Source organism: Aquarana catesbeiana, linkage group LG06 (assembly GCF_042186555.1).
Source record: "Aquarana catesbeiana isolate 2022-GZ linkage group LG06, ASM4218655v1, whole genome shotgun sequence".
NCBI lineage: Eukaryota > Metazoa > Chordata > Amphibia > Anura > Ranidae > Aquarana > Aquarana catesbeiana.
The window spans coordinates 70,999,415-71,024,663 of NC_133329.1; the positions used below are offsets into that span (position 1 = coordinate 70,999,415).

Consider the following 25,249-nt stretch of genomic DNA (forward strand, 5'->3'; position numbering starts at 1 on the left):
TGTTCTTCCACAATACAGACACGTCCTGACACATATCTTACTCGCAGCGAGACTGTGCATAGCAAGGTCGTGGAAGTCTGACAAACCCCCAACAATAGAACATGCTCTTGACACGGTGAACCTTCACTACAATTTCGAAATAGTGATGGCCTCCAGTGTAGGCCGCTTGAATAAAGAATGGACAAAGTGGAGGCCGTGGGAGTCCTGGACTGGGGCCGAGGCATTCCTCTAAAGTAACGGTAACCTGATATTCTATCTTGACATACAACAATCACCTAGAGTTATGTTAGTTATCAACATTCATACTTACTGCTGATTTATGCTATCGAATTTGCTTTTATTAGATCCTGTCCACAGGAGCAGCTCCCCCTCGGGCGACAAACAGTTCCCAATGGGGTCCCCGAGGGCGACGCTCTAAGCAATTATAAAACATTAGATAATCTCTAACTCGCATATGACAGATCCAAATCTCTGTTCTGTTCTGTTTGTGATATTGATGAATAACTGCTGAGTAATCAATGCATACATTTCTGATTTCACTTATTGTCATTGATATACAGTGTACACACTACAATTTTGTGAAAATTTTCAATAAAAAACTATTGAAACGAAAACAAGCATCGCTATTAAGCATCTGTTTCTAGATCTGTATACAGGGTCAGAATATGGCCCAAAAGTCCTCATTCATTCACCACGGCTTTGGTAATTTCCTCTCTGTTCCCAATGTGGTACACATGCCTGTAACAATGAGTTCCACCGAGGCACGGAAGGCCCGGTGGTAAAGAGAGGGAAAAAAGAAAGCCTCCAATAGTGTAGTATGTTAGGTAAATGGTATTTAATTTATTAAGGGCTTCAGGGTGGTCTCTTACATCAAAACAGTTAAAAACACGCAAATACAGATGTAAAGACGTCTAGAGAGCCTTCTCACGTGACTTCCGGTTTACGCCTGCTCTCCGCCACTCCGCCACAGTGGCGGAGAGCAGGCATAAACCGGAAGTCACGTGAGAAGGCGCTCTAGACGCTGTTCCATCTGTATTTGCTTGTTCTGAGAGACTGATGTTATCAAGAGTTTTTTCATGAGGACTTTTATGAACTTGGGCCAGCTTATTTATTTTTTCAGCGAATCACTTTATGCAGTTTTTTACGTCCAGAATTGGGCCTTTCACTTATCTATTTTTTGAACTTTTACTCTCATTGCACGGATAGAGAGCACTTTTATATTTATTCATTTTCTTTATCGCCTATTTTCATATTTACTTTATTTTATTATATCCAATTGATTGTGATGTCATAGTCATGAACTTTATATATGTTTAAGATACTTTTATCTTGTGTGAATAGATTTGACTGCGCAAGATCACTTTTATTTAATATTTTCAATAGGTGTAGTGTGAACCCTTAGCTTTTTCTGATATCTTTTCAGACATCATCACACATTTTTTACTCTGTGCACATTCACTGCATTTGCTAATTAGTAACGCGAAGGACACTTTCACTTTCATTATAGATTTGTCTGACAAATTCTGTCTTTCATGAATCTATGCTGTCTGTTGATTAAAATGTTTTTTTTTTTCCAGCAAGAACTCGTCTATGTGGTCTTTTATTAAACGCTCCAGTATCTTCCCAGCTATAGAAGTTAAACTAATAGGTCTATAGTTACTTGGTAAAGACTTTGTTCCCTTTTTAAATATAGGCACCACCCTAAGCCAATCCAGTGGTACTATTCCCGTCATTAATGAGTCCCTAAAAATTAGATACAATGGCTTTGAAATTACAGAGCTCAATTCTTTTAGGATCCATGGGTGGAGGCCATCAGGTCCAGGTGCTTTATCCACCTTTATTCTGTCTAAATATTTCTGGACCATATCACTTTTGAGCCATTCTGGATCATTCGGGGCTGTGACAATATAACTCCCATTATGGACTTGAGCTCCCCCATGCTCTTTTGTGTACACAGAGCTGAAGAAACTATCTAATAAATTAGCCTTCTATTTGTCCCCAGTCACCCACTCTAGATTATTTTGTAAAGGGCCTACATGCTCAGACCTGACCTTTTTACTATTATTATATTTGAATTTTTTGGGGGGGTTTGTCCTACTATGTTTTGCAATCTGTCGTTAGTTTTGAATTTTTGCATCCTTGATTTCCTTTCAACATATTCTGTTAAATTCTTTGTAACATTTAAACGACACTAGTGTTCCTTCATTTTTATATTTTTTAAAAGCTCTTTTCTTATTGTTTATAGCTTTTTTTAACTTTGACCGTGAGCCACATAGGTTTTATTTTTAGCCTTTTAAACTTTTTGCCCATGGGAATATACTTTGCAGTGAGGTCCCAAACAGTCTTTTTGAAGAATTCCCATTTCTGTTCTGTGTTTATCGATGCCAATATTCCCTCCCAGTCTAAGTCCTGGAGAGCAGCCCTCATCCTTGGAAAATTTGCTCTTTTAAAGTTAAGTGTTTTTATCTTTCCGTATGTATTTCTTGCATACAGCTAACATCAAATGAAATCATGTTATGATCACTGCTACCCAGGTGTTCCTTTATCTGAACATTAGTAATAAGCTCTGCATGGTTTGAGATTACCAGGTCCAACAGAGCTTCATTCCTAGTTGGGGCCTCAATAAACTGGACCATAAAATTGTCCTGTAATAGGTTTATACATTTTTGCCCTTTAACTGTTCCAGCAGTGCCATTACTCCAGTCAACTTCTGGGTAGTTAAAATCCCCAATTATTATCACCGTCCCAGCCCTTGCAGCCCTTTCCATCTGTTCAAGGAGCTGAGTCTCCACCTCCTTGTTAACATTGGGTGGTTTATAACAAATTTCAATGATTAACTTTGAACTACGCACATCTATATGCAGTTCCACTCATAATACTTCATACTCATCACACTCTCCATCAACCAGGTCCTCTTTCACACTTGCTTTGAGATCACTTCTCACATAGAGACAGACCCCGCCACCTTTCCTTTTTACCCTGTCTCTCAGAAAGAGTGCATAGCCAGGAATATTAATAGCCCAGTCATGTGAGGATTGAAGCCAATTTTCCGAAATACCGATTACATCATAGCTCTCCTCATGCACCAGAGCTTCCAACTAGGGATAAGCTTCGAGTTCGTGTCGAACCCATGTTCGACTTGAACATCGCCTGTTCGATTGTTCGTCGAATTGCGAACGTTGTGGGCCTTTCGCGCCAAATTCAAGTGGCGTGTCACGGCCCATAATTCACTGCGACATCGCAGTGCATTGCTGGCTGATGATTGGCCAACCATGCACTATGACCTGCATGCTTGGCCAATCACTGAGCCGTCTGTACAGAGAGCTATAATTGGCCAAAGCCAGGGTGGCTTTGGCCAATTATGGCTCAGGGGGTTTAGTACACGCCCCACACTATATAAGGCCGCCTGCGTAGCAGCCTTGTGTAGTGTGTTGCTGCGGCAGAGAGAGATAGACAGAGAGACAGTGTCATTTGATTTAAGTTAGATAGAGTAGGCAGGCAAGTCAGTTAGCTGCACTTACAGTGTATTGTGTATATGTATGCATCCTAGGTGTTTTGTGTGTGTGTGTATATATATATATATATATATATATATATATATATATATATATATATATATATATATATATACACACACTGTATTCAGTACCACAGGCAGGCAGCTGCAGTATTTACAGTTAGTGTACTGTGTCTTCTGCACAGTGTGCACCTAAAGCTACCTGAAGACAATTGCTGGTGTTCTTCTGATCCTTTTAGTACCACAGGCAGACAGCTGCAGTATTTACAGTTAGTGTACTGTGTCCTCTGCACAGTGTGCACCTAAAGCTACCTGAAGACAATTGCTGGTGTTCTCATACTAATAATACTACAGGCAGGCAGTTTATTCTGCTAGCTGCAGTATAATCAGTATATATATACATCCCAGCTTTGTGCAGCTACATCTCACTGCAGGCCATTAGTATGTCTGGAAGGCCAACAAGGAGAGGCAGACAGTCACAAGCCAATAAAAGAAGGCAAGCAGGCTCTGTCTAGAGGCAACAGTGCTGGTCGTGGACACGGTGCATCCTGATCAGCACGTGGCCGTGGGACACGCTTGTCCTTTTTTTCGGAAGCTGGCTGCGTTGAGCCGCAACATGCCGAAGACTTGGTAGAGTGGATGACCAAGCCGTCCTCATCCTGCTCATCCTCTCTCACCCAGGCTCAGGGTACTTTGGCAAAGCAGCTGCCAACGCGGCCTCTTCCCTCGGCTCAATGGCATAAGTCACTCCTTCCCTAGCCCCACCATGTCCTCCTGAGGAGTCCCCTGAACTGTTTGACCACAGTATTGGGTACATGCTCTAGGAGGATGCCCAGCGTTTTGAAGGCTCCCATGAGGGTACCGAGCTAGAGGAAGGCAGTAATGTGAGCCCAGAGAGAGGGGGTGCCCAAGAAGGACAGCAATCTGGCAGTCTTGTTCACCCAGCTGCAGCATACTGCCAGGTTTGCTCCAGTGATGAGGAGGGAGGGGATGATGAGGAAGTCAGTGACTCCATGTGGGTGCCTGATAGGAGAGAGGAGGAGGAGGAGGCACATCTCCAACAAGGCAGGATGCCCTCCAGGGGCCAGTTTAAGGGCAGCACACCGACTGCATCACACCGCAGAGCTCCGCATGTGCAGGGCGCTGCTGTCTCTGCGTTATTCCAAAAGTTCTTTGGTGTGGGCCTTTTTTGAGACAAGTGCATCAGATCACACCGTTGCTATTTGCAACGTATGTCTCAAGCGTATCTCGCATGGCCAAAACATCACCCGTTTGGGCACCACATGCTTGACCAGACATATGTCGACCTGCCATGCAGTTCGTTGGCAAGCTTACCTAAAAGACCCACACCAAAGAACAAAGCAGGCCTCTCCTTGCTCTTCATCAGCTGGGATCTCCAACCCCACTATACCTTCAGTCCTCTCTGAAACCTGCACTGAGAGGAATGAAGGTGTAGAATTAGGTGTGTCACAACCAAGTACTTGCAGGCAATCTGCTATCGGTACACCGACATCAGATTGTACCAGGCAAATTTCCCTGCCCCAGCTGCTGCACCACCGAAAGAAGTTCGCTCCCAGCCATCCACATGCCCAGCGGTTGAATGCTAGCTTGCCTAAATTGCTAGCACTTCAACTGCTGCCTTTTCAGTTGGTAGACTCTGTCCCTTCCGTGAGTTTGTGGAATGTGCGATTCCTCAGTAGCAGGTTCCCAAACGCCACTTTTTCTCACGGAAGGCGATTCCGGCTCTCTACCTGCATTTGGAAGGCAATGTCTTGGCCTCGCTGGACAGGGTGGTCAGCGGTAAGCTGCATATTACCGCTGACTCATGGTCCAGCAGGCATGGACAGAGACGTTACCTATCTTTCACCACGCACTGGGTGAGTCTTCTGGCAGCTGGGAAGGATGCAGGACAGGGTGCAGTAGTGTTGGAGGTTGTTCCGCCACCATGCCTCCAAAATTCTACTAGTGGTGATTCTGCCACACCTCTCTCCTCCACCCCCTTCTCTTCTTTTTCCTCCATGGCCTGTGCTGATTTGTCCTCAGAACCAGCATTGCTCCGTAGGCGTTCAAGGGGCAAAGCACGCAGGCAAAAAGATGCCATGTGGTGCTTGAGCTGGTGTGCTTGGGGGACAGGAGCCACACTGGGGCAGAGATTCTGTCAGCTCTGCAGGGGCAGGTTCAGAGGTGGTTGATGCCATGCCAGTTAAGCCAGGAATGGTGGTTTGCGACAATGGCACCAATTTCCTCTCCGCCCTCCGACAGGGACAACTGACCCATGTGCCCTGTTTGGCTCACGTCCCTAACTTGGTGGTGCAGCGGTTCTTGGGCAGGTACCCGGGCTTACAGGATGTCCTGAGGCAGGCCAGGAAAGTCTGTGTGCATTTCCGCCGGTCATATAATGCCAGTGCTCAGCTGGCTGACCTCCAAAAGGAATTTAACCTGCCCAAGAACCGCCTAATCTGTGACATGCCCACCAGGTGGAACTCAACATTGGCCATGCTGCAGCGGCTCCACACGCAGCAGAGGGACATCAATGAGTACCTATGCAACTATGGCACCAGGACAGGGTCAAGGGAGCTTGTTTTTTTTCCCCACGTCAGTGGGCTATGATCAGGGATGCATGCACTGTCCTGTCACCATTTGAGGAGGCCACAAGGATGGTGAGCAGTGACAGTGCATGCATCAGTGACCCTGTCCCTCTTGTCCACCTGTTGGCGCACACGCTGCGTGGAATAATGGACAGGGCACTTGAGGCAGAACAGAGGGAGGAAGAGGAGGACTTCCTTACCTCTCAAGGCCTCCTTTATCCAGACAGTGTTCCTGCGTGCCTGCCGATCACCCAGGAAGAGGACGAGAAGGATTGTGTCAGCATGGAGGTGGAGCCTAGCACTCAGCATCAGCAGCAGTCTTCAAGGGATCATTTACAGTCCGAAGAAACCCATGGACTTGTACGTGGCTGGGAGGAGGTGGCTGCGGATCATGTCGTCCTTAGTGACCCAGAGGACTCTGGACCAAATGCATCAGCAAACCTACACTGCATGGCCTCCCTGATCCTGCAAAGCCTGCGGAAGGATCCTCGTATTCATGGTATCAAGGGGAGGGATCATTACTGGCTGGCAACCCTCCTTGATCCACATTACAAGGGTAAGGTGGCGGACCTTATCTTGCCGTCGCAGAGGGAGCAGAGGATCAAACATCTTCGGGAGGCCATGCAGATAGGTTTGTGCAACGCGTTTCCAGAGCCTGGTAGGTTACAGTTTCCTGGTCCTCCTGTACAACGTGTTGCTGAGGCTTCGGTCAGTCACAGAAGGAGCGGTGGAGAAGCTGGCCGTCTCACCGATGCGTTCAGACAATTTTTTAGTCCGTAGCCCCAAGGTATGAACGGTTCCAGCAACCACCGCCAGCTTCTGATTCACGGTGCAGGAATACCTAGGGGCAAGATCACGGTGCAGGAATACCTAGGGGCAAGATCAGACTTGGACACCTTTCCCACAGAAAATCCTCTGGGTTACTGGGTCTTGAGGATGGATCACTGGCCAGAGCTTGCACAGTATGCAATTGAGCTACTGGCCTGTCCTGCATCCAGCGTTCTTTTGGAACGCACATTCAGTGCTGCTGGAGGCTTTGTAACCAATCACAGGGTGCGCCTGTCCACTGAATAGGTCGATTGGCTGACCTTCATAAAAATTAATCAGTCTTGGATCACCAGCTACTAATCACCTGATGCTAATGTAACCGAATATTTTTTTTTTTAATCCCTTCAAGACTGCCTATGCTGATGCTGAGTGACTATCCTGTTATGCTAAGTGACAATCCTCTTCCTCCTCAATTTTCATGCTGATAGCTTGTAAGAGCATTTTTGGTTCTGGGCACCGCCACCAGTGGCTAAGGCCCAATTTTTCTGCCCCTGTTTAACAGGGGCGTGTAATTACAATTTTTGATGCAATACTTTGCAGCAGTGCTCATTCCTGAGCTCCAACTAGAGTATCTGTGAGGGGTTGCAGTGTTGTGGCACCAGCACCAGTGCCCAAGGTCCAATTTTTCAGCCCCTGTTCAACAGGGGCGTATAATTACAATTTTTGATGCAATACTTTACAGCAGGGCTCATTCCTGTGCTCCAACTATAGCATCTGTGAGGGGTTGCAGTGTTGTGGCACCAGTGCCTAAGGCCCAATTTTTCTGCCCCTGTTCAACAGGGATATGTAATTACAATTCTTGATCTAATATTTCACAGCAGGGCCCGTGCCTGCGCCCACCAAGAGTAACTGTGAGGGCTTACAGTGTTGTGACAATACCAACACCTAAGACCCCAATTTCTGCAGGGTATATAGGGCAGGCCCCTACTTTCAACCATCCAACTTACAAACGACTCCTACTTGCAAACGGAAGGAGACAACATGAAGTGAGATGAAATCTACCCCTAGGAAGGGAAATTCTCTCCTGTAAGAGTTAATATGGGAAAAACATGTCTCCTCCCCACTGATGCTTTATCACCAATCCTTGTTTCACTAAAAACCCCAAATTTTCAAAAAACATTTATCATTGGGACAGAAAGTGAGGTGAAATCTTCTGAAGAGTTGCACAGACAGCAAAACAAATGTTACAGGGGTGATAACCCTTCCCTTTTCCAAAAAGTTTTCCAAAAAGCTTAAAAATAGATTTTTTGGCTGGAGCTACACTGTAAAAATGTACCAGTTCAAAATTACAAACAGATTCTACTTAACAACAAACCTACAGTCCCTGTCTGTTTGCACCGCCTGTATACGGCTGTTCAGAGTATATAGGACCCGAGGGCCCCACGCCTTTCCTTTTTTTAATTTGGGTGCGGGGTTCCCCTTAATATCCATACAAGACCCAAAGGGCCTGGTCATGGACTGGGGCGGGGGGGTACCCATGCCGTTTGTCTCACTGATTTTCATCCATATTGCCGGGACCCGACATTACATAAGCCGCAAGCAGTTTTAAATGACTTTTATTCCTTTACAAATGTCATTTTGTGCAGGGACTGTTCTAAACACGGGATACACGTGCCACTTTACAGGCATACTATAGACAACCCCCCCCCCCCGTACGATATTTAAAGGAAAATTTACTTTTTTTTTTTTCACTTTAAGCATCATTAAAATCACTGCTCCAGAAAAAACATCCGTTTTTAAAAAAAAGTTTGCATTGATACATGTCCCCTAGGGCAGGACCCGGGTCCCCAAACCCATTTTAGGACAATAACTTGCCTATTAGCCTTTAAAATTAGCACTTTTGATTTTGAATGTTCGAGTCCCATAGACTTTAACGGGGTGCTAAAGTTCATGTGAACTTTCGGTCCTTTCGCAGGTTCTTGTGCGAACCGAACTGGGGGGTGTTCGGCTCATCCCTACTTCCAACTCGCCTATTTTGCTTGGCAGACTTCTGGCATTGGTGAACAAACACTTAAATGCATTATTACATTTTGCTCTGGTGTTTTTCATATCATTTTTAGTAGTACAAATGGCACTATAGTTTCCAATGGCTGTTTGCAACATGGGAACTTTCTTGTCACCTGCCATAACCCTCCCCCCCATCTATCCCCATTCCACCCTCCATTAATGTCTGCCCCCTAACTGACCTGTCTTCCCGATGTAATTCTAGTTCACCCTCAATCCTAGTTTAAATACTCCTCCATCCTTCCCATAAACCTCTCCCCCAGCCTTCCATTCAAGTGAAAACCATCTTTAGACACACTAGAGAATAGTCAGTTACATGGATAGACCCAATAGGCAGCCCAGTGGGCAGGTGAGCGCTTACAGCAGGCTGACAACATTATGGCTAATTATGAAACAGTAGCTTAATGTTGTCAGTCTGAAGCAGGAAGTGCTGTTACTAGCAGGATCTCCAGGTAAGAAACAGATTTAAAAAAAAAAACAAAAACACAACTAGCTTAAAATGGTATCAAACTACTCAAAGTAGTAAACTAGGTAATGTCACAGCCTTTGTTTTTTTGTGTTCTTTCATACAATGACATTGAGTCTGAACTTTTACAGCAAAGCCGCCTGATCCAGAAATTATAGAATTCATTTTGCCAGAAATGATTGAAGGAGAACCTGCCACCCTGAAATGTAGAATCGGCAATTTGAGTAGTTCACACACAGTGAATTGGTATCAACGGGCACAAAAAAAATGGGGAAATCAACAGAGGAACTCACCTAGAAAAAGAGACGAAACATCTACAAACCTAAACACCTTCATAGTGACCCTGGCTTTGCACAATGTCCAGATGTCAGATGATGGATCAGAATACATCTGTGAAGTGGAATTTCTAGGTGCACGGCCTCCCAAAACATCTGCCAAGCCGTCCATACAGAGAAGTACAGGACCACTACAGGTCAAAGGTGAGCAAAACCAACATATTTGATAGAAACCCTGTAGTGTGGTTGCATAGAAACACCATGATGAGTTAGTATTTGGGTCATTAAAAAGTAATTTTGTATTAATAGGATTAAACCACTTGTCTACCATGGTACAGTATGTTTTGAAATGGAATGGTACAGAAGAGGTTAAATAAAGCTCACAGCTGTTGCTGAGGGTGTAAGCTTGGTACCAGTGAAGGGCAGTGAGAGCATGTACCTTGAAATGACGGTGGTTCACTGCTCTCTAATTGCTGCAGGCATACCTCCCAACATTTTGAGAAGGGAATGAGGGACACCTACTAACAAACCTATGTAGTGATAGGACACGCCCCCTGACACACACCCTTAAAGGAGAATTAACCAAAAAAAAAAAAAAGGTTAATTAAATCCAGAAGGTTTTTTTTTAACCACTACTATTCCTTTATATTGACTTTTAAAATGTACAAATGCAGCAATTTAGAAATTGGATGAATGGTTTAGCACTGGGAAACTTTTTGAAAGATAAGTGCATTTTATATACAACTATATAGATCAGAGCAAAATGAGGGACAAATGAGAAGGACAGAGGGACATTGCTACAAATCAGGAACAGACCCTCGAAATCAGGGACAGTTGGGAGCTATAGCTGCAGGCATTCGAACAGTCAGATGGGCTATATGCTCACTCCCCGACCACAAGCAAAAGCTCCTCCCACTGTCTCATGTGTCTTTTAGTAATGTATGAGCTGGTGGGAGTAGGTGCAGTAGGAGGAGCAGATATTCACATACCCGAAAATGTGGAATACCTGTGGCAGCCAGGGGGCACTAAAACTGGCGTTTTAGGTCACAGGTCATTGGGACATTAAAATGTAGAGAAAATACCCAAAGCTACAGTAAATACAGTATAATAAATGTATTACTCCCGCGCTGTCAGATAAAGATTAAGGGTACACTGCAGCAAACACCTGGTAAGCTGATCCTTAACAGATAAAATGGAAAAAATGGGTAAAATGGTGATATTGCGCTGTGAACCTACTAAAATCACTATAATAAAGTGCTGGTGCAAGGTTAGAACACGCAATGGGGGTGATTTACTAAGACGAATGTGCTGCGCCGGTTCACACCTTAATTAGTGCTCCGGAAACGTCATTGATTGTGCGCACCGGCGCACGCAGACGATAAATATGTTATGTGCAACTGGTGCTAGCGTAACTGCAGTTTTCTCATTGATAATAGTGCACGCCCAATCCAATTGGTTAATTTCATCTTATTGGGTGTGTCTTGTTAGGCAATTAGTAGGTGTTCTCAGTGAATTAACCATTTTGATGCTAATCTCATTCCTATTACTTCTAATATATCTTTGAAATATGTTTTTTTCTATTTGTACACAAATCTTTCAATACATTACAAAGAACAGAGAAGTGTTTCTAAACCCAATAAATTAATATTTTCCGAACTTGATCTTTAAAAGGTGACCATACACTGCAATCAGTTAGATCTTAAAAAAAATTGGATTTAGTGCAGAGTTTGATCTCCTATAATTTGAATTAATTGTTCAAGTGCGTCTTCCTATTACCTATTATGCCAAAATATCGCGTGGTACAGAGGCCATCTTAAGTGACAAATTTGGAATGTAGATGTGCCATAACCCACTTGTATTTTCCTATGGGTATTTCTTGGACATTATACAACGCACATGAGAACACACCTTTTTTCAAGACATGCTAGAGTGATCAGGAATCTTCAAACTACGGCTCTAGATATATATTTGGGCAGCACAGTGGTGTAGTGGGTAGCACTTTCACCAAGCAGCAAAAAGGGTTGCCTGTTTGAATCCCGCCCGCGACCATCTGCCTGGAGTTTGCATGTTCTCCCTGTGCCTGCGTGGGTTTCCTCCAGGTGCTCTGGTTTCCTCCCACACTTTAAAAACATGCTGGTAGGTAAATTGGATCCTGTCTAAATTGGCCCTAATATGTCTGAATGTGTGTTAGGGACCCACACAAACACCACCCCATGTTAAAAAAAAAAAAAAAAATTATTATTTTCTTAATTTGCAAATAAGGATCATCTCTTCCTCAGAGAACAGTGAGCGGGGCATGGTGGTGGGAAAAAATTAGCAGCAATACAAGCAACTTCCTGTAGGGGCGTGATGTCATTCCTGTGTGCTGGCCACCGCTTCCGGGAAACAGATATGCGCCACGGACACATACCTATGCGCATACAGCGTACAGCACCTGCGCATGAGCACGCAGCACTCGTGAATCTAGATGCATTTGGTGCATTTAGCTGCAGGAATCCATATTTGGATGTAAATTAACAGTAAAGCATATGCATATTTCCAGGACTGAACTAACAAATGTTTCTAGTGAAAGCCAACTGGTGTTTTCTATTAAACAAGGTCTAAATGGGCCATTGACATGCATCACAGTTGAACTTAGGAATGTGCAAAGTTCAACTAAATTAAATCCTTTCTTATTTTTGCTTGGGGATAGAGTGCAGAGGGATTAGAAGTCTTGTCAGTTTTTGGGGATGTCTACACTCCTGATAGGGTGAAGAGACCTCCCAAATGTTGCCACTTTCTCCTTCAAAAGTTATTCACTTCGCCGAACATAAAGTGAGGGTAAAACCCTACCAATGTCTTTCATTGGGGACACACAGGTCAATCTAAATAATTTCCCCATTAGGTAAATTGCACTCTAGCATTTTGCTCTGTACACCCCAAATTATTAGGTATCTTGGACTTTGGGGTTTATTTACTAAAGGCAAATCCACTTTGCACTACAAGTGCAGTTGGTGGAAATCCGAGGGGGGTATGCAAGGAGAATAAAAAAACACCATCTTTGCTTCTACATGATTGGATGTTAAAATCACCAGTACTTCCCCTCAGATTTACAGCGAGTACACTTGTATTGCAGAGTGGATTTGCCTTTAATAAACCCAAAAATACCTAAGAATTTGGGGTGTATACAACAAAGTGCTGGAGTGCAATTTGCTTAATAGGGACAGTAATAAGATTGACCTGTGTGTCCCCAAGGAAAGACATTGGTAGGGTTTTACCCTCACTTCCTGTTTGGTTATGTGACAGCCAATTTTAAGAAAAGGGACACAAAGCCCAACCTAAAATATACAAGCAGGGGTTCTAACACTCACTTGGTTTCCCTCGAATGCCCACAATTACAATAGGATTGTCTTGAGCTAGATTTTAGTTCAGTGCTCTAAATCAGTGCTTTTCAACCCTGTCCTCAAGTACCCCCAACAGGCCATGTTTGCATGTTTTCCTTTATCTTGCACAGGTGCTTTAAATCACAATCAATGGCTTTGTATTTTGGACAGCTACTTTAGCTAAGATAAATTACCAAAACATGTCCTATCGTGGGTACTTGAGGACTGAGGCTGAGAACCACTGCGCTAAAATGGAAAACTGAATACTTAACTCTCTAACTTCTTTCCTGGTGACTATCCATGGCAGCACACACACAATCCATGAATATGCTACCATGAAGGCACCAGGAAAGTAACTTTTAGACAAATCACACATTTTTTTGTTTTGCCATGCCAATCAGCCTAGTTAAGCTGCAGCTGGGAAATATGTTACATGAAAAGTAAAAAAAACACACAAAACATACAAATTTGCTACACATTTTATTGGTCAACAAAACAGGACTTGGAAAAGAGAAGGGAAAGCAAAAAACACATGTATGTTAATTTGAGACACTAACAGAATATGGTTTTTGAGGTCTGACCATTTTGCACTGGAAATTAACATGAGTTAAAAGGACTGCGCCCACAAATGGATATCTAATAAGGATTTAAACATTAGTCACAACATCTTGACAAAGATTTTGCAAAAAAGGCAGCACAGACAATAAAATCAAAGTGAACAACCTACAAACGACACACATTGACAACATCAAAAATATTTCAGGGAAAAATATCCCCCACCCAAAAAAATACAATAAATCAAAGTTAAAAAAAAAAACTTGCTCGAAAACACATACGTTAACAAAATACAAAGAGAAAATACATTTGTTACAAACTCGATAAGGACACCCAAATGTACTCTCTTGCCGCACCCCCCCCCCCCCCCCCAAACACACACACACACAAAAATCTGGAACGCATCTGGACTGCATTTCTATGGAGTGAACTAGCCCTAAAGCTAGTACCTTGGGGGGGGGGGGTTACTCTGCCTGTAAAGTGGTGCATCTGTAACATGTATTCAAAATGTTGCTTCAAAGATGTACGGCTTTAGAGAAAACGTACAGATCGACATTGCAGCTGCAAGATTTTAACACAAAACCAAAAATAGCCTGCCCCCCAATACATACAAGGCCATTTGGGGCTGTAAAGGCTTAAAATGAGAACCCCCACGTGAAAAATACCACCCCAAAATCTAAAAATATTGTGCCCCTCCCACACACTAACAAACCCATAGCCAAACACACAGCAAGCCAGCCCATGAAAGGGGGGTGTATGCTTGGGGGCAGGAGGGGCTCGGGCACCCCAAAAGTCAAACACCTTGTTCTCATATTCAGGGGGACAAGGGCATCTTCCAGGGGTTGTGGGGGGCTGCAGACAAGAGGCTTTTCAGAATGTGGAAAGCCCCTTTAACCTAGTGGATACAAGTAGCTTTGTGGTTGGTATTGGGCTGAGCCCAACATGCCCCAAAGGCAGACAGCTATGTTGAGTGCATGTGGCCTTGTATGGTTCAGGAGGGGGCTGTGCGATCGCTCTTCTTGCACCTTTCCTATCTGGTTCTGTTGTATGCCCTGAAAAAAGATGTGGTATGTATTGGTGAAGGCAGCTCACAGCCTTTTGAGAATGGAGTGGAGTGTGGAGTTCCCCTTTAAAAGCAAAAGCCAGCCCAAGGAAAACATATGCATTACAGGGTAAAGGTTAAATGCCCTTTTAGGAGGAGCTAGAGGAGCGAGAGTCTTTTTACCTAATTTTAACAAGGTGCATGTCACATGTTGGCAACGTAACATGCTAACATGACCTGTGTGCAAATATCCGACAAAAAAAATACATAAAAGTGAACCAGAGTAAACTAAAAATTGTCAAGTTTAGAGGTGTGCCTGTTCAACACACGCAATTGCATTTGCGTTGCTTGACATTTACTAGGATTTTGGCTGCGCAATCAACAAACACATTTGAACGAGCGCAAGTGCCGCTTGCGCATGCGCAGTGCTTAAATTAATCTCACGCAGTTCTAAACGTACTTGCAGGCACAACAGGCTTGTTCAGAAAAAGTTACTTTCTTGTTCTATTTTGGGCATATTTGTTACTTGGGCAGTTGTTACTAAACTTTCTCACATCACCCCATAATATTGGCACCTCCATCTTCTGTTAATATTGAATTGAAGATGCTGTGCGCCATTTCCATAGTGGCGCTCAGATTTCATTCTCCCGTGTGCCGAGATCACTATAGTAAATGGGGATTAGCGCTCTGTTACCGGCGCAAACGTTTCGTAAATATGAAATTGTACTTTGCGCCTCTACTGATGGCGCAAACGTTTTGTAAATCAGCCAAAATGTGTATCAGTTCAATCTTGCTGGGTGCTAAAGTACAAAGTGAAACAATATTCAACAATAACAGGTGATGGCAACTTGAAAATAATCACATATTAATAAACAGTGAAATAAACTGCCGTGCAATCGTAGCCTCCCTGACGGTATTCCCGAGTGTGGCTCGGGGTTAAATTTCAGCACCATTAGCCACACTCGAGATTACATCTCAGGATCCTGGTGCGGTTTTACTTACCTTGTCCCCAGGATCCTGCGATGTCCCCCCGCGCTGTCTGCGGGCTCCGTCCTCTGCCCGAAGCCTCTCTGTGCCGGACTTCGTTCCCTGCGAGCATTGGGATGCATGGGGGGCGGAGCCTTGCAGCAAATTCAAAAAAATGTCAAAATCATAACACATACAGTACTGTATGAAATTATTTCACTTCCCTTTTCTCCCCAGTGCTTTGGCCCATGCCCTGAATGCAGTTTTATATTATATATACACTTCTTTCTGCCTCGAAACTTGAGATTGTCCATAGCAACCAAAAAGTGTCCCTTTATGCCAAAAGTGGCTTTAGACCAGGTAGAAAACAGCAATAGTAAATTAGAACACTTGCAGAATTGAGCGATAGTGAATCGTGGGGAAATTTATTTTATTATTATTATATTATTATGTTTTTAAATTATTTATATTTATTATATTATAATTTAGTGTTTCAAACTTCATCATACCCGGGATATCTACTAGACTCTTGTTTGGACAGCTATAAGTGTGTTATTGCTAAGAATTACAGGCCTACAATATATAAATGCCAAATGTCTATGCAAAATAATTGTACTGCTTTGAGACGCAAAAATCTGAAATAATCATACCACCAGGGAGGTTAAAATGAGTAACTATAATAAGCGTAAGTAAAAAGTCCAAATGTAAGTAAAAAGTCCCAGTGTAAGTAAAAAGTCCAAGTGTAAACTCTGTATAAGAGTATTTATGACATGCAAACCAATTCCAGATAATACTGTGACAATCAAATGCAGTTAAGATGAGTGGTGAGGACATTCTGGAGGGAGGTCCGGGAGACAATTCAAAAATTTAGCGATGTGGAAATACAGGAAGACTCAGCTTTTTTTCTTTTGCATCTGTCAGAGATTCCGGGGAAAATATATAGGAACTCTATTTTGTGTCATTTGGTGAATGCAGCTAAAGCATGCATCCCGCTTAACCCCCTACAGTGATTATGTGGCTTAGGAAAGTAGAGGAAGTAAACAGGATGGAAGACCTAGTCTGGACAACTAGGAAAAAAAAGGGAAATTTATTTAAAAACGTGGTCGCCATGGAACTGTTTTATTTCTTCAGAGGAAGGGAAAAAACGAATTGATACAAATTAAAGGGGGGGGGGGGGGGGTGGGGCAGGGGGAGGGCAAAGTTCAATGCTTTTTTTTATGTGTTTTTTTTTTTTTTTTGTTTTGGGAGGGGGGTAAGGAAAGGAGGGGGAAATGGACTATAAATAGGAACTGCAGTCGGAATACTGAGAGGTAGTTGGAGCATTGGGGCCGGGTCCTGACGCGGCAATGAGTAATAACATGGAGGGCCGGAAATGAGAGAGGAGGATTACTCTTCTTATTTCTTTGTCTTCTTTGCCTCTTTTGTGACTTCTTTAATTTATTTGGGTTCATTCTTTTATCCATCTTTATTGGATAATATATTAGAAATAGACAGGAGTAGATGGAATGGAATGTAACGAGTTATTATCATGTATTTTTATTTATTTATTTTTTATTTCTTGTCTGGCTGTATGTGCAGAAATGGAATGTAATATACAGAAGGATTGTTCATTTTTCTCCTGTTATATAAAAGAAAAATAAATAAATTATAAAAAAAAAAAAATGAGTGGCAAATCCCTTCACCGTGAAAGCAACGGCTGATGCCAGGCCAAGCCACTGTAGTGACACCTAAATGTGTACCAGCTAGTTTGCAGTAAAAACGCAGCAAAAACTCACTATATGGTTTTCTGCAGCTTCTCCATTGCAATCTATTGCACCAAAAAAAGCACCGTTTTGCGTTTAAAAGTCCCTGACCCTTTCCAGAAACGTAGAGGCACAAAAATGCATTGATGTGAATATGTTCCATAAGAACCCATGTTAAAGAAAATGTCCTGTGTTTCTGCAAAAAGCATGAAAAAACTCATAGGTGTGAATGGAGCCTAACAATTCTTGATTGGTGAACCAGATGTGCACAGTTCATACCTGAGCTGTCACGCTAAGTAACAACCAGCAGATGGCGATTGTTCAAGAATAATCATTAGCTGCCTGTCTGTTAGGCTGAACTTTTGTCTTCATGGCTTTAAAGTGATTGTAAAACTTTTTTTTTTTTTTTTTTAAATAACAAACTTATATATATCATACTTACCTCCACTGTGCAGTTCGTTTTGCACAGTGTGGCCCCAAACCTCCTCTTCTGGGGTCCTCGGCGGCTCTCGCGGCTCCTCCTCTTATCAGATAACCCCCTAGGAGAAGCGCTCTCGCGGGGGGTTACCTTGCGGGCACGCTCCCGAGTCCAGCATTTTGTATCCATAGCCGATGATTACCGGACTTGTCCCCAACCCCCCGGTGCCTGCGTCATTGGATTTGATTGACAACAGCGGGAGCCAATGGCTGCACTGCTATCAATCTATCCAATCAAGAGCCAGAACCTCATGAAGAGAGGGACAGCGCGTCTCCGCCGTTTGAATGAACGGGCTCAGTTGAGTTAAACGGGGGGGGGGGGGGGGCGATCACTGCCAAGGTGTTTTTTTCACCTTAATGCATAGGATGCATTAAGGTGAAAAAACACAAGGGTTTACAACCCCTTAAAGTCACTGACTCTGAACAAACAGGCAGATCAGATAGGTCTGGGTCAGTAAATCATAGTATTTAAAGCAGGATTCCGGCCTTAAAAAAAAAAAAATTAAAAGTCAGCAGCTACAAACACTGTAGCTGCTGACTTTAAATAAGTACTTACCTGTCCTGGGTGCCCGCGATGTCAGCCGCCCGAGGCCGACCTGTCCCTCGGCTCTCGGGTCCCGGCACCGCCATCCTAGGTAAGGGAAACAGGCAGTGAAGCCTTACGGCTTCACTGCCAGTTTCCTACTGCGCACGCACGGCGCTCTGTGAATGGCCCCGTGGTGTTCTGGGAACACACACAGTTCCCAGAAGACAACGGGGCCGCTCATCGAGGAGAAAAACACACCGCGGAAAAGGAACAGGCAGATTAGGAAGACTGCCTAGCAACAAGGGTTTAGGTAAGTTTAAAATGTTATTTTTTTTCAAATGTTTTTTTTAGGATTTTTGGTGATTTTTTATTTTTTTTTTTTCAGGGTGGCCCTCCACTTTAAATAGTGGTTCAGCATAGCCCCCAATTGCCCCTGATTTTGAGGGACTCAAAGTCAAGTCTCTCATTTAGGTCTGGTCTATACAGTTGTATATAAAGTGTGCTTTTTATTTTTCAAAAAGTGTTTCCCAGTGCTAAACCTTTCCTCTGATTTTTAAATTGCTGTATTTGTAAATTTCAAAAGCCAATATAAAGGAATAGTAGTGATAAAAATAAAACACTTGTGTATTTAGCTAATCTTTTTTTGTTTAATTCTCCTTTAAGAGGGCGTGGCAGGGGGTGTGTCCTATGCCTACATACTTTTGCTAATAGGTGTCCCTCATTCCCATCTCAAAAATTTGGGAGGTATGGGTTAGTATGACAGCTTAGGTATAGCATTTTCAGGCTAGATCAGCAGAGGCAATCTTTAGGCCCAGTTCACATTGCTGCAATAGGATTTTGATCTGAATTTCAGTGCAATTATGTAGTGCTACTTGGATGCAACTTTGATAAGGTTTTGAATATTCATTGGGACCAAAATCACACTGGAATCATACCAAAGTAGTACAGGAACCTTTTCCAATATGGTGCCACGCTGAGTTGCATTGATGTAAATGGACCATTCAAAACAATGTGATTTCCCTTGTCATGTGATTCTGTGCGAATCAAGTCACATCTCAAATCGCACTAGTGTAAACTGGGGCTTAAAGACGAATGTCGATGCATTTGGTCAAACTATGGTCCCTTTAAATACCCTAAATCGTAGACAGTTGTGTTCAACAGAAATATAAAGGTGCCTGAACATTGAGGAGTTGATTTACTAAAGACAAATATACTGTGCACTTTGCAAGTGCAGTTGCACTCATTTTCCCCAGAACTTAGTGAATGTGGTGAAGCTCTGCTGATTTCCATCATCCAATCATGTGCAAACAAAAATGCTGTTTCTTTTTTTTCCTTGCACCTAATTAGGCATTCTTTACAAACTGAAGCTTTAAAGTGGTTGTAAACCCTTACAGACCACTTTAACCTACAGATAAGCCTAGATTAAGGCTTACCTGTAGGTGCAAGAAATATCTCCTTAACCTACACGGTTAAGGAGATATTTTCCAAAAAAGGCAGACAACGGCGCAGGCGCACTGAGCGTGCCGTTAGTGAAGGTGATCATGCCGTCACTGCCGGCACATGCGCTGGAGTGACGTCATCGCTGCTCCAGCCAGTCACAGCGCCGGAGCAGCGATACCCGGAAGTCACTCCGGGAGATATGGCAGCGACGGAGGAGGTGAACGAGGGTCGCTTCGGGGGCTTTGATCTCAAGGAAAGTAATTCATAATGAGCTAGTATGCTATGCATACTAGCTCATTATGCCTTTGTCCTGCGGGGCGTGTTTTTTTTTTTTTTTTTTTTTTAGAGAGGGTTTACTTCCTCTTTAAGTCATCACCCCCCTTATCTTACCTAAGTTGGCATGTTATTCTTTGGGGGGATACTTAGTTTTGACAGGTACCCACTCCCATTTATGCCTGGATTGCCTAGGTGATCCAAGTGGCTGGGACACGTCACAAGTCCCAGAATGCTTCGCAATCATTTACAAAGTGCGGCTCGTTCATGCGTAGTAGGAAGCTGGCTGTGAAGCCGCAAACTGTCACAGTCGGCTTCCTACTCTAAAGATGCTAGCGCTGGGAACCAAAAGGCTATTGCAGAACTAGCCCAGGTGAGGACGGCGCTGGATCCCTAGACAGGTAAGTGCCCTTTTTATTAAAAGTCCTCCTGGCTTTAATAAAAGGACACTTACCTGTGTAGGGATCCAGGATTTGCTGACTTTTCATTTTTTTTCTATAGGCAAGTTCTGGGGAAAATCAGTGCAACTGCACTTGCAAAGTGCACTGTCTGTTTGCCTTTAGTAAATCCACCCCACAGTCACATGCTTAGTCCTAAAGCTCAAGGATCTCAAACAGGCCTCATTCACACGAATATACTAAAGCATACGCCAATGTGAGGGGCGGGCCATGTTTCTATGCACAGGTGTGTCTCATTCATGTCAATTGGGATGCAGCATCTGTATGGACACTGCTGCTGCTCCCAATCTGACATCTGTCTGGGTGCATGCAGCATACCTCCCAACTTTTTGATGGTAACGAGGGATACCTATTAGCAAAAGAATGTAGTCATAGGACACACCCCCTGCCACACCCCCTTAAAGGAGAATTATACAAACAAAAATGATTAGATAAACCCACTAGTGCTTTTTTTACCACTACTATTCCTTTATATTGGCTTTGGAAATTTACAAATGCAGCAATTTAGAAATTGGATGAAAGGTTTAGCACTGGAAAACACTTTTTGAAAGATAAAAAGAGCATTTAATATACAACTATATAGATCAGACCAAAATGTGGGACACATGAGGAGGAAAGAGGGACATTGCTCCAAATCAGGGACAGTCCCTCCAAATCAGGGACAGTTGGGAGCTATGCATGCAGGTCCCTGAATGCACACCATCAGCATTTGAAGGTCTGCATCGGCACCCACATGGCTGTTGCAATATTGTAAGTCAGGTTAAGGCCCCTAAAACAAGAAAATGGTCTAATTATGACTACACCAAGTAACGGGTGTATTGTTTTGGACAGCAAAGATTATGTGCCTACATGCTCCAATGATGGGAGTCCAATCCTGCCCCTCACACATCCCTATGTCACTATTGATCGATAAGTAAAACAGACAGCTTCTTTGACTAGCATATATATAAGAATTGGAACAGGGCCAAGCACAATGTTAGAAACTTAAGTCAATTTTTTCTTCAGACATTTCAGGATCTCAGTGTGCTCTGCAAGATATGTGACATTATATCCAAAATCAAGGTTTGACTGAACAAATTACATACATATATATATATATATATATGTTTAATCAAACACAACATGTAAAGTGATGTTTATTTTATGTTTCTGATGACCTTCTATTTAAATGTCTGCAGTAAAACAGAGAGCTGAGATTTCCGCAGAAAGCAGCAAGTCTCAATCATCTGACCTAAAACAAATATGCAAATCAGACAGTGAAACCTTTGAAAAACACCAGGAAGATCAACCACAATATAATATGGCTAGTGAGAATGAAGATAAAGGGGCTCAACATCCATCAGGGCAATTACATGATCAAGAGGAACACACTGCCTTGCTGAGTGGTACATGTAGTTCTTCCTATTCCTCATATGTAGAAGAGGATCCAGGGAAGTGTTCTATTAAGATGGGTGAGCAGGATAAAAGAGAACAAAGTCAATCACATCAGCAAGAAAACCACACTGACACTGCCTTGCTGATGGATAGTTCTTCATCTTAACTGGAAGAAGATGAGTAGGAGGCAGAAAAACCAATGCAATGTTCATTATGTTCCTTCCATGCACAAGATAATCCAGGAAAGCATTCCATCTATGATGAAGAAGAGAGATAGACAAGATCAAAGTCAATCACCTGAACAAGAAAACAACAGTAGTGTGGGCAGTTTGTCCTCTAGCTTGGTGAAAGACAAAGATGATCCCTGTAATTCATAAAGACTGGCACAGACAGATTTTGCGAAATGTGTCTCTCATATGTTCTTAAAAAAGTGCAGAATATGCCACTTTTGGAAAATGCGCGAAACACTTTCTCAAGATCTGTCTGCGCCAGGGTGTCTTTCGCCAAAGAGGGAGTTGGCCTTAGTTAGCTCCATTTTCGTAAGATTTGGTAAGTAGGAATGTTTGTATAACAACATACCCCCTATTGTGTTTGTTTATGGCCAAGCTTTTGAAACCTGGATATCCTGTTTACCTTGGTCAATAAGCTTAGATTTATGACTTAATGACCAGGTGCCCATCTAACTTTTTATAGATAGCAAAACTTGTTTTGTCCCTAGCTCATGGAGCTAAACCCCCCTCCTTTATCTTTTGTTCTGTATTCCATATAAACTGTATGCCTTCTCAGTAAAATCAGACATCTTACAAATGCACAACCTGCCTCTCGTGTCTTGTTCATTCGGTGTCTCCAGATATCTGAAGGGCCCTGTTGGCGGACCTATAAGAAGGATGGTTCGTCCAGAATACCTACTATTTCCTTTGAGGTGGCATACATTACCTACTATTTCCAAAAGCTGCCATAGGCTTTTGACCTTGGGTGGCAGACCTGCCATAGGTGGTACAGAGCCATCCAAACAATCCTGTCAGTAACAAATTTCTGTGTATAATGAAACGTTTCTATGGTCAAATTTAGTCCTCATTGTTGCTGTTCTTGCTAAGGTTCTATGATTTAGTTGTTATTGTGTACTTACAGTTAACAAACTCTGGTTGGAACCCATCCAATCCCATTACCCTATTTTCAGTAGAATTTTAAGATAGTTGAGCTCCTGTGATTTTGTTCTATTCTTTCCATTCCTGTTTCCTGTGAGCTTTGAACATCTGGTTGCAAGTAAAGTGGCTGCAGAGGCTTGCTTGGCAACCTTGGAAGCCCAGTGCATGAGCACCTGCAATGGCACAGACTAAGCACAGAGAAAACAACCATGCATTTTTTTGCCCCACAACCACCAGCATTACCAAGGCCTTATATTGTCCTCTTGCCATGGTTATAACAGTGTCCCCGCTGTAGGGATTCACCCTACTTTAATTGTCCTGGCAAAGAAAATGATGGGAAATTCAAAATGTTACAGTTGTTAAAAGAATAGGAATAGAGGGAAAATCATCCAATGGGGACACCTGCTCTGTGACCACTGTATAAGAAGGGAATGTCCCCTAACACTAGTGAGGTTTTACTGGTGAACTCTTCACCTGAGCTGATTCTTCAATTAGCTTCGGGTGTAGGCGTCTGCATCTTAAGTAAGGGAAAACGGCAGTGAAGCCTTCAGGCTGAGGAAGCCTTGTTCCTGAGGAAGAAGTAAAGATTGAGGTCAGTTAAAGAGCAGGTAAACTGCTGTGCATCAGTGTGAAAGCAGCCTTAGGCCCCTTTCACACAATCGGTCCGATCGGGTCTGCCTGTCTGTTTTTCAGGCGGACCCAATCGGACCCTCCATTCACCTCTATAGAGCAGCAGATGTAAACAGACTCGTGTCTGCTTACACCCGCCTATCTGCAATCCGATCAGAAGGGGATCTGTCCCCTTCTGTCTGGGCAGATCGGAGGGCCCTTAGGATAGAGCGGTCTGCATCTGTGTCTGCTCTACATATGCAGAGTGGACACAGACCTGCTATCCGCCCGCTACGCTCATTGTGGCCGCGACCTGTTACCAAGTTGCTAAAGTGGCCCTCGCTCCTCAAAAGTTTGGGTACCCCTGCTCTATGGGAACTGTTCATAATGAAAAACATAACCATAAAACCAGTAGATGAGAGCGGTGGTCCACTTTTGCACTGGACACTTTGTGAATAAAAATAAAATTACTGATGTGGAGTCTGAAAAAAAATTAGGATGGATTTGGAAAGAGTAAATAATACTTTCACATTTTGAATGACTGTCCTCTCATTCATAATGCTCCTTGTGTATTTTTTTTTACAGAATGCAACACTTTCTGTGAATGGAGGAGAGGATCCTGTCATTCATCCACCCCTCCCCATTCACAGAAACTGTGAAAACAATACAAAGTGTGTTATGAATGGAGCACAGGAAGGGGAAGGCAGCCTTGCATGTTAGATGTGAGCCGAAAAACCCATGCAGCACTGGAAGTTCAGCACTATAATAGGAAACACCTATCACTGGAGGGAACATTTGCACAATAAGCAGCAGGATGTGGGACACACTAATGTAGCACCCTCTACCAATTGGTAGGTGCTAGCAAGGGTCATATTACTAGGGTTTCAGCACAGGCAAATTTAGACAGGCCTATGCTGCATGCTAGGCCTGTCTGTTTTGATCTGGGGGCTGGGAGTGGTCAGAATAGCAGTGGGTGTGGCAGGTGAAGCTGGTGGTCACACATGGTTCGGTCAAGTTCCTCATCAAGGACTCAGGGCTGTGAGAGGTCGGTGAGTGTTACCGCAGTGGAGGGCTGGAGGTGCCAGGAAGTCTGTGAGGGAACTCTGCTCTTACACGGTCATTAGCAGAGTCTTCATCATGCACACGGTGGATGATGGGGAGTCCTGGATCAGAGAAGAGACTGTGGGGGGATCTGTGTCAAGTCAGTGTGGCCTGAGGGCACATGAGTTACAAGTTGGGCTGGCTGGGAACAGTAGTTAATTTCCTAAAGACATGCTTTTAACCTACTAGGCCTCTGGGGAGAGGTTTTGCAGGCCTCAGGCCTAGTAGCAGCAAGCAACCAGAGACAGTAAAGGGACTTATTCAGAGTGGGCCCCTATTACCCAACAGAAGAAGATGTGACATACTTCAATACAGTAACTACAATTGTGTGCAGGAGGAAACCAGTGTGGGTAGAAGGAACTAAGCTTTGTGCAGGAGGAAAGAAGTTTCTGAGAACATCATTTCTACACGGTCAGAGATGATGTCCTCATTCTCTACACGGTATTGAATGAGAATCCTTGGAATCAAATAGTCTGCATGGAGATGCAGGAGGAAATC

General features: G+C 43.4%; 1 protein-coding gene across 1 annotated transcript in view; it reads left to right on the forward strand.

The window, feature by feature from the left end:
• The window catches only part of LOC141147621 (uncharacterized), a 205,277-nt gene extending 182,597 nt beyond the window's left edge, over window positions 1-22,680 (forward strand). The window contains exons 10-11 of the mRNA XM_073634852.1: window positions 9,535-9,882; window positions 21,698-22,680. Of these exons, the coding sequence (XP_073490953.1) occupies window positions 9,535-9,882; window positions 21,698-22,059 (710 nt within the window). The 3' untranslated portion in view covers window positions 22,060-22,680. The remainder of the gene's footprint in view (window positions 1-9,534; window positions 9,883-21,697) is intronic.
• The last annotated feature ends 2,569 nt before the right edge of the window (window positions 22,681-25,249 follow it).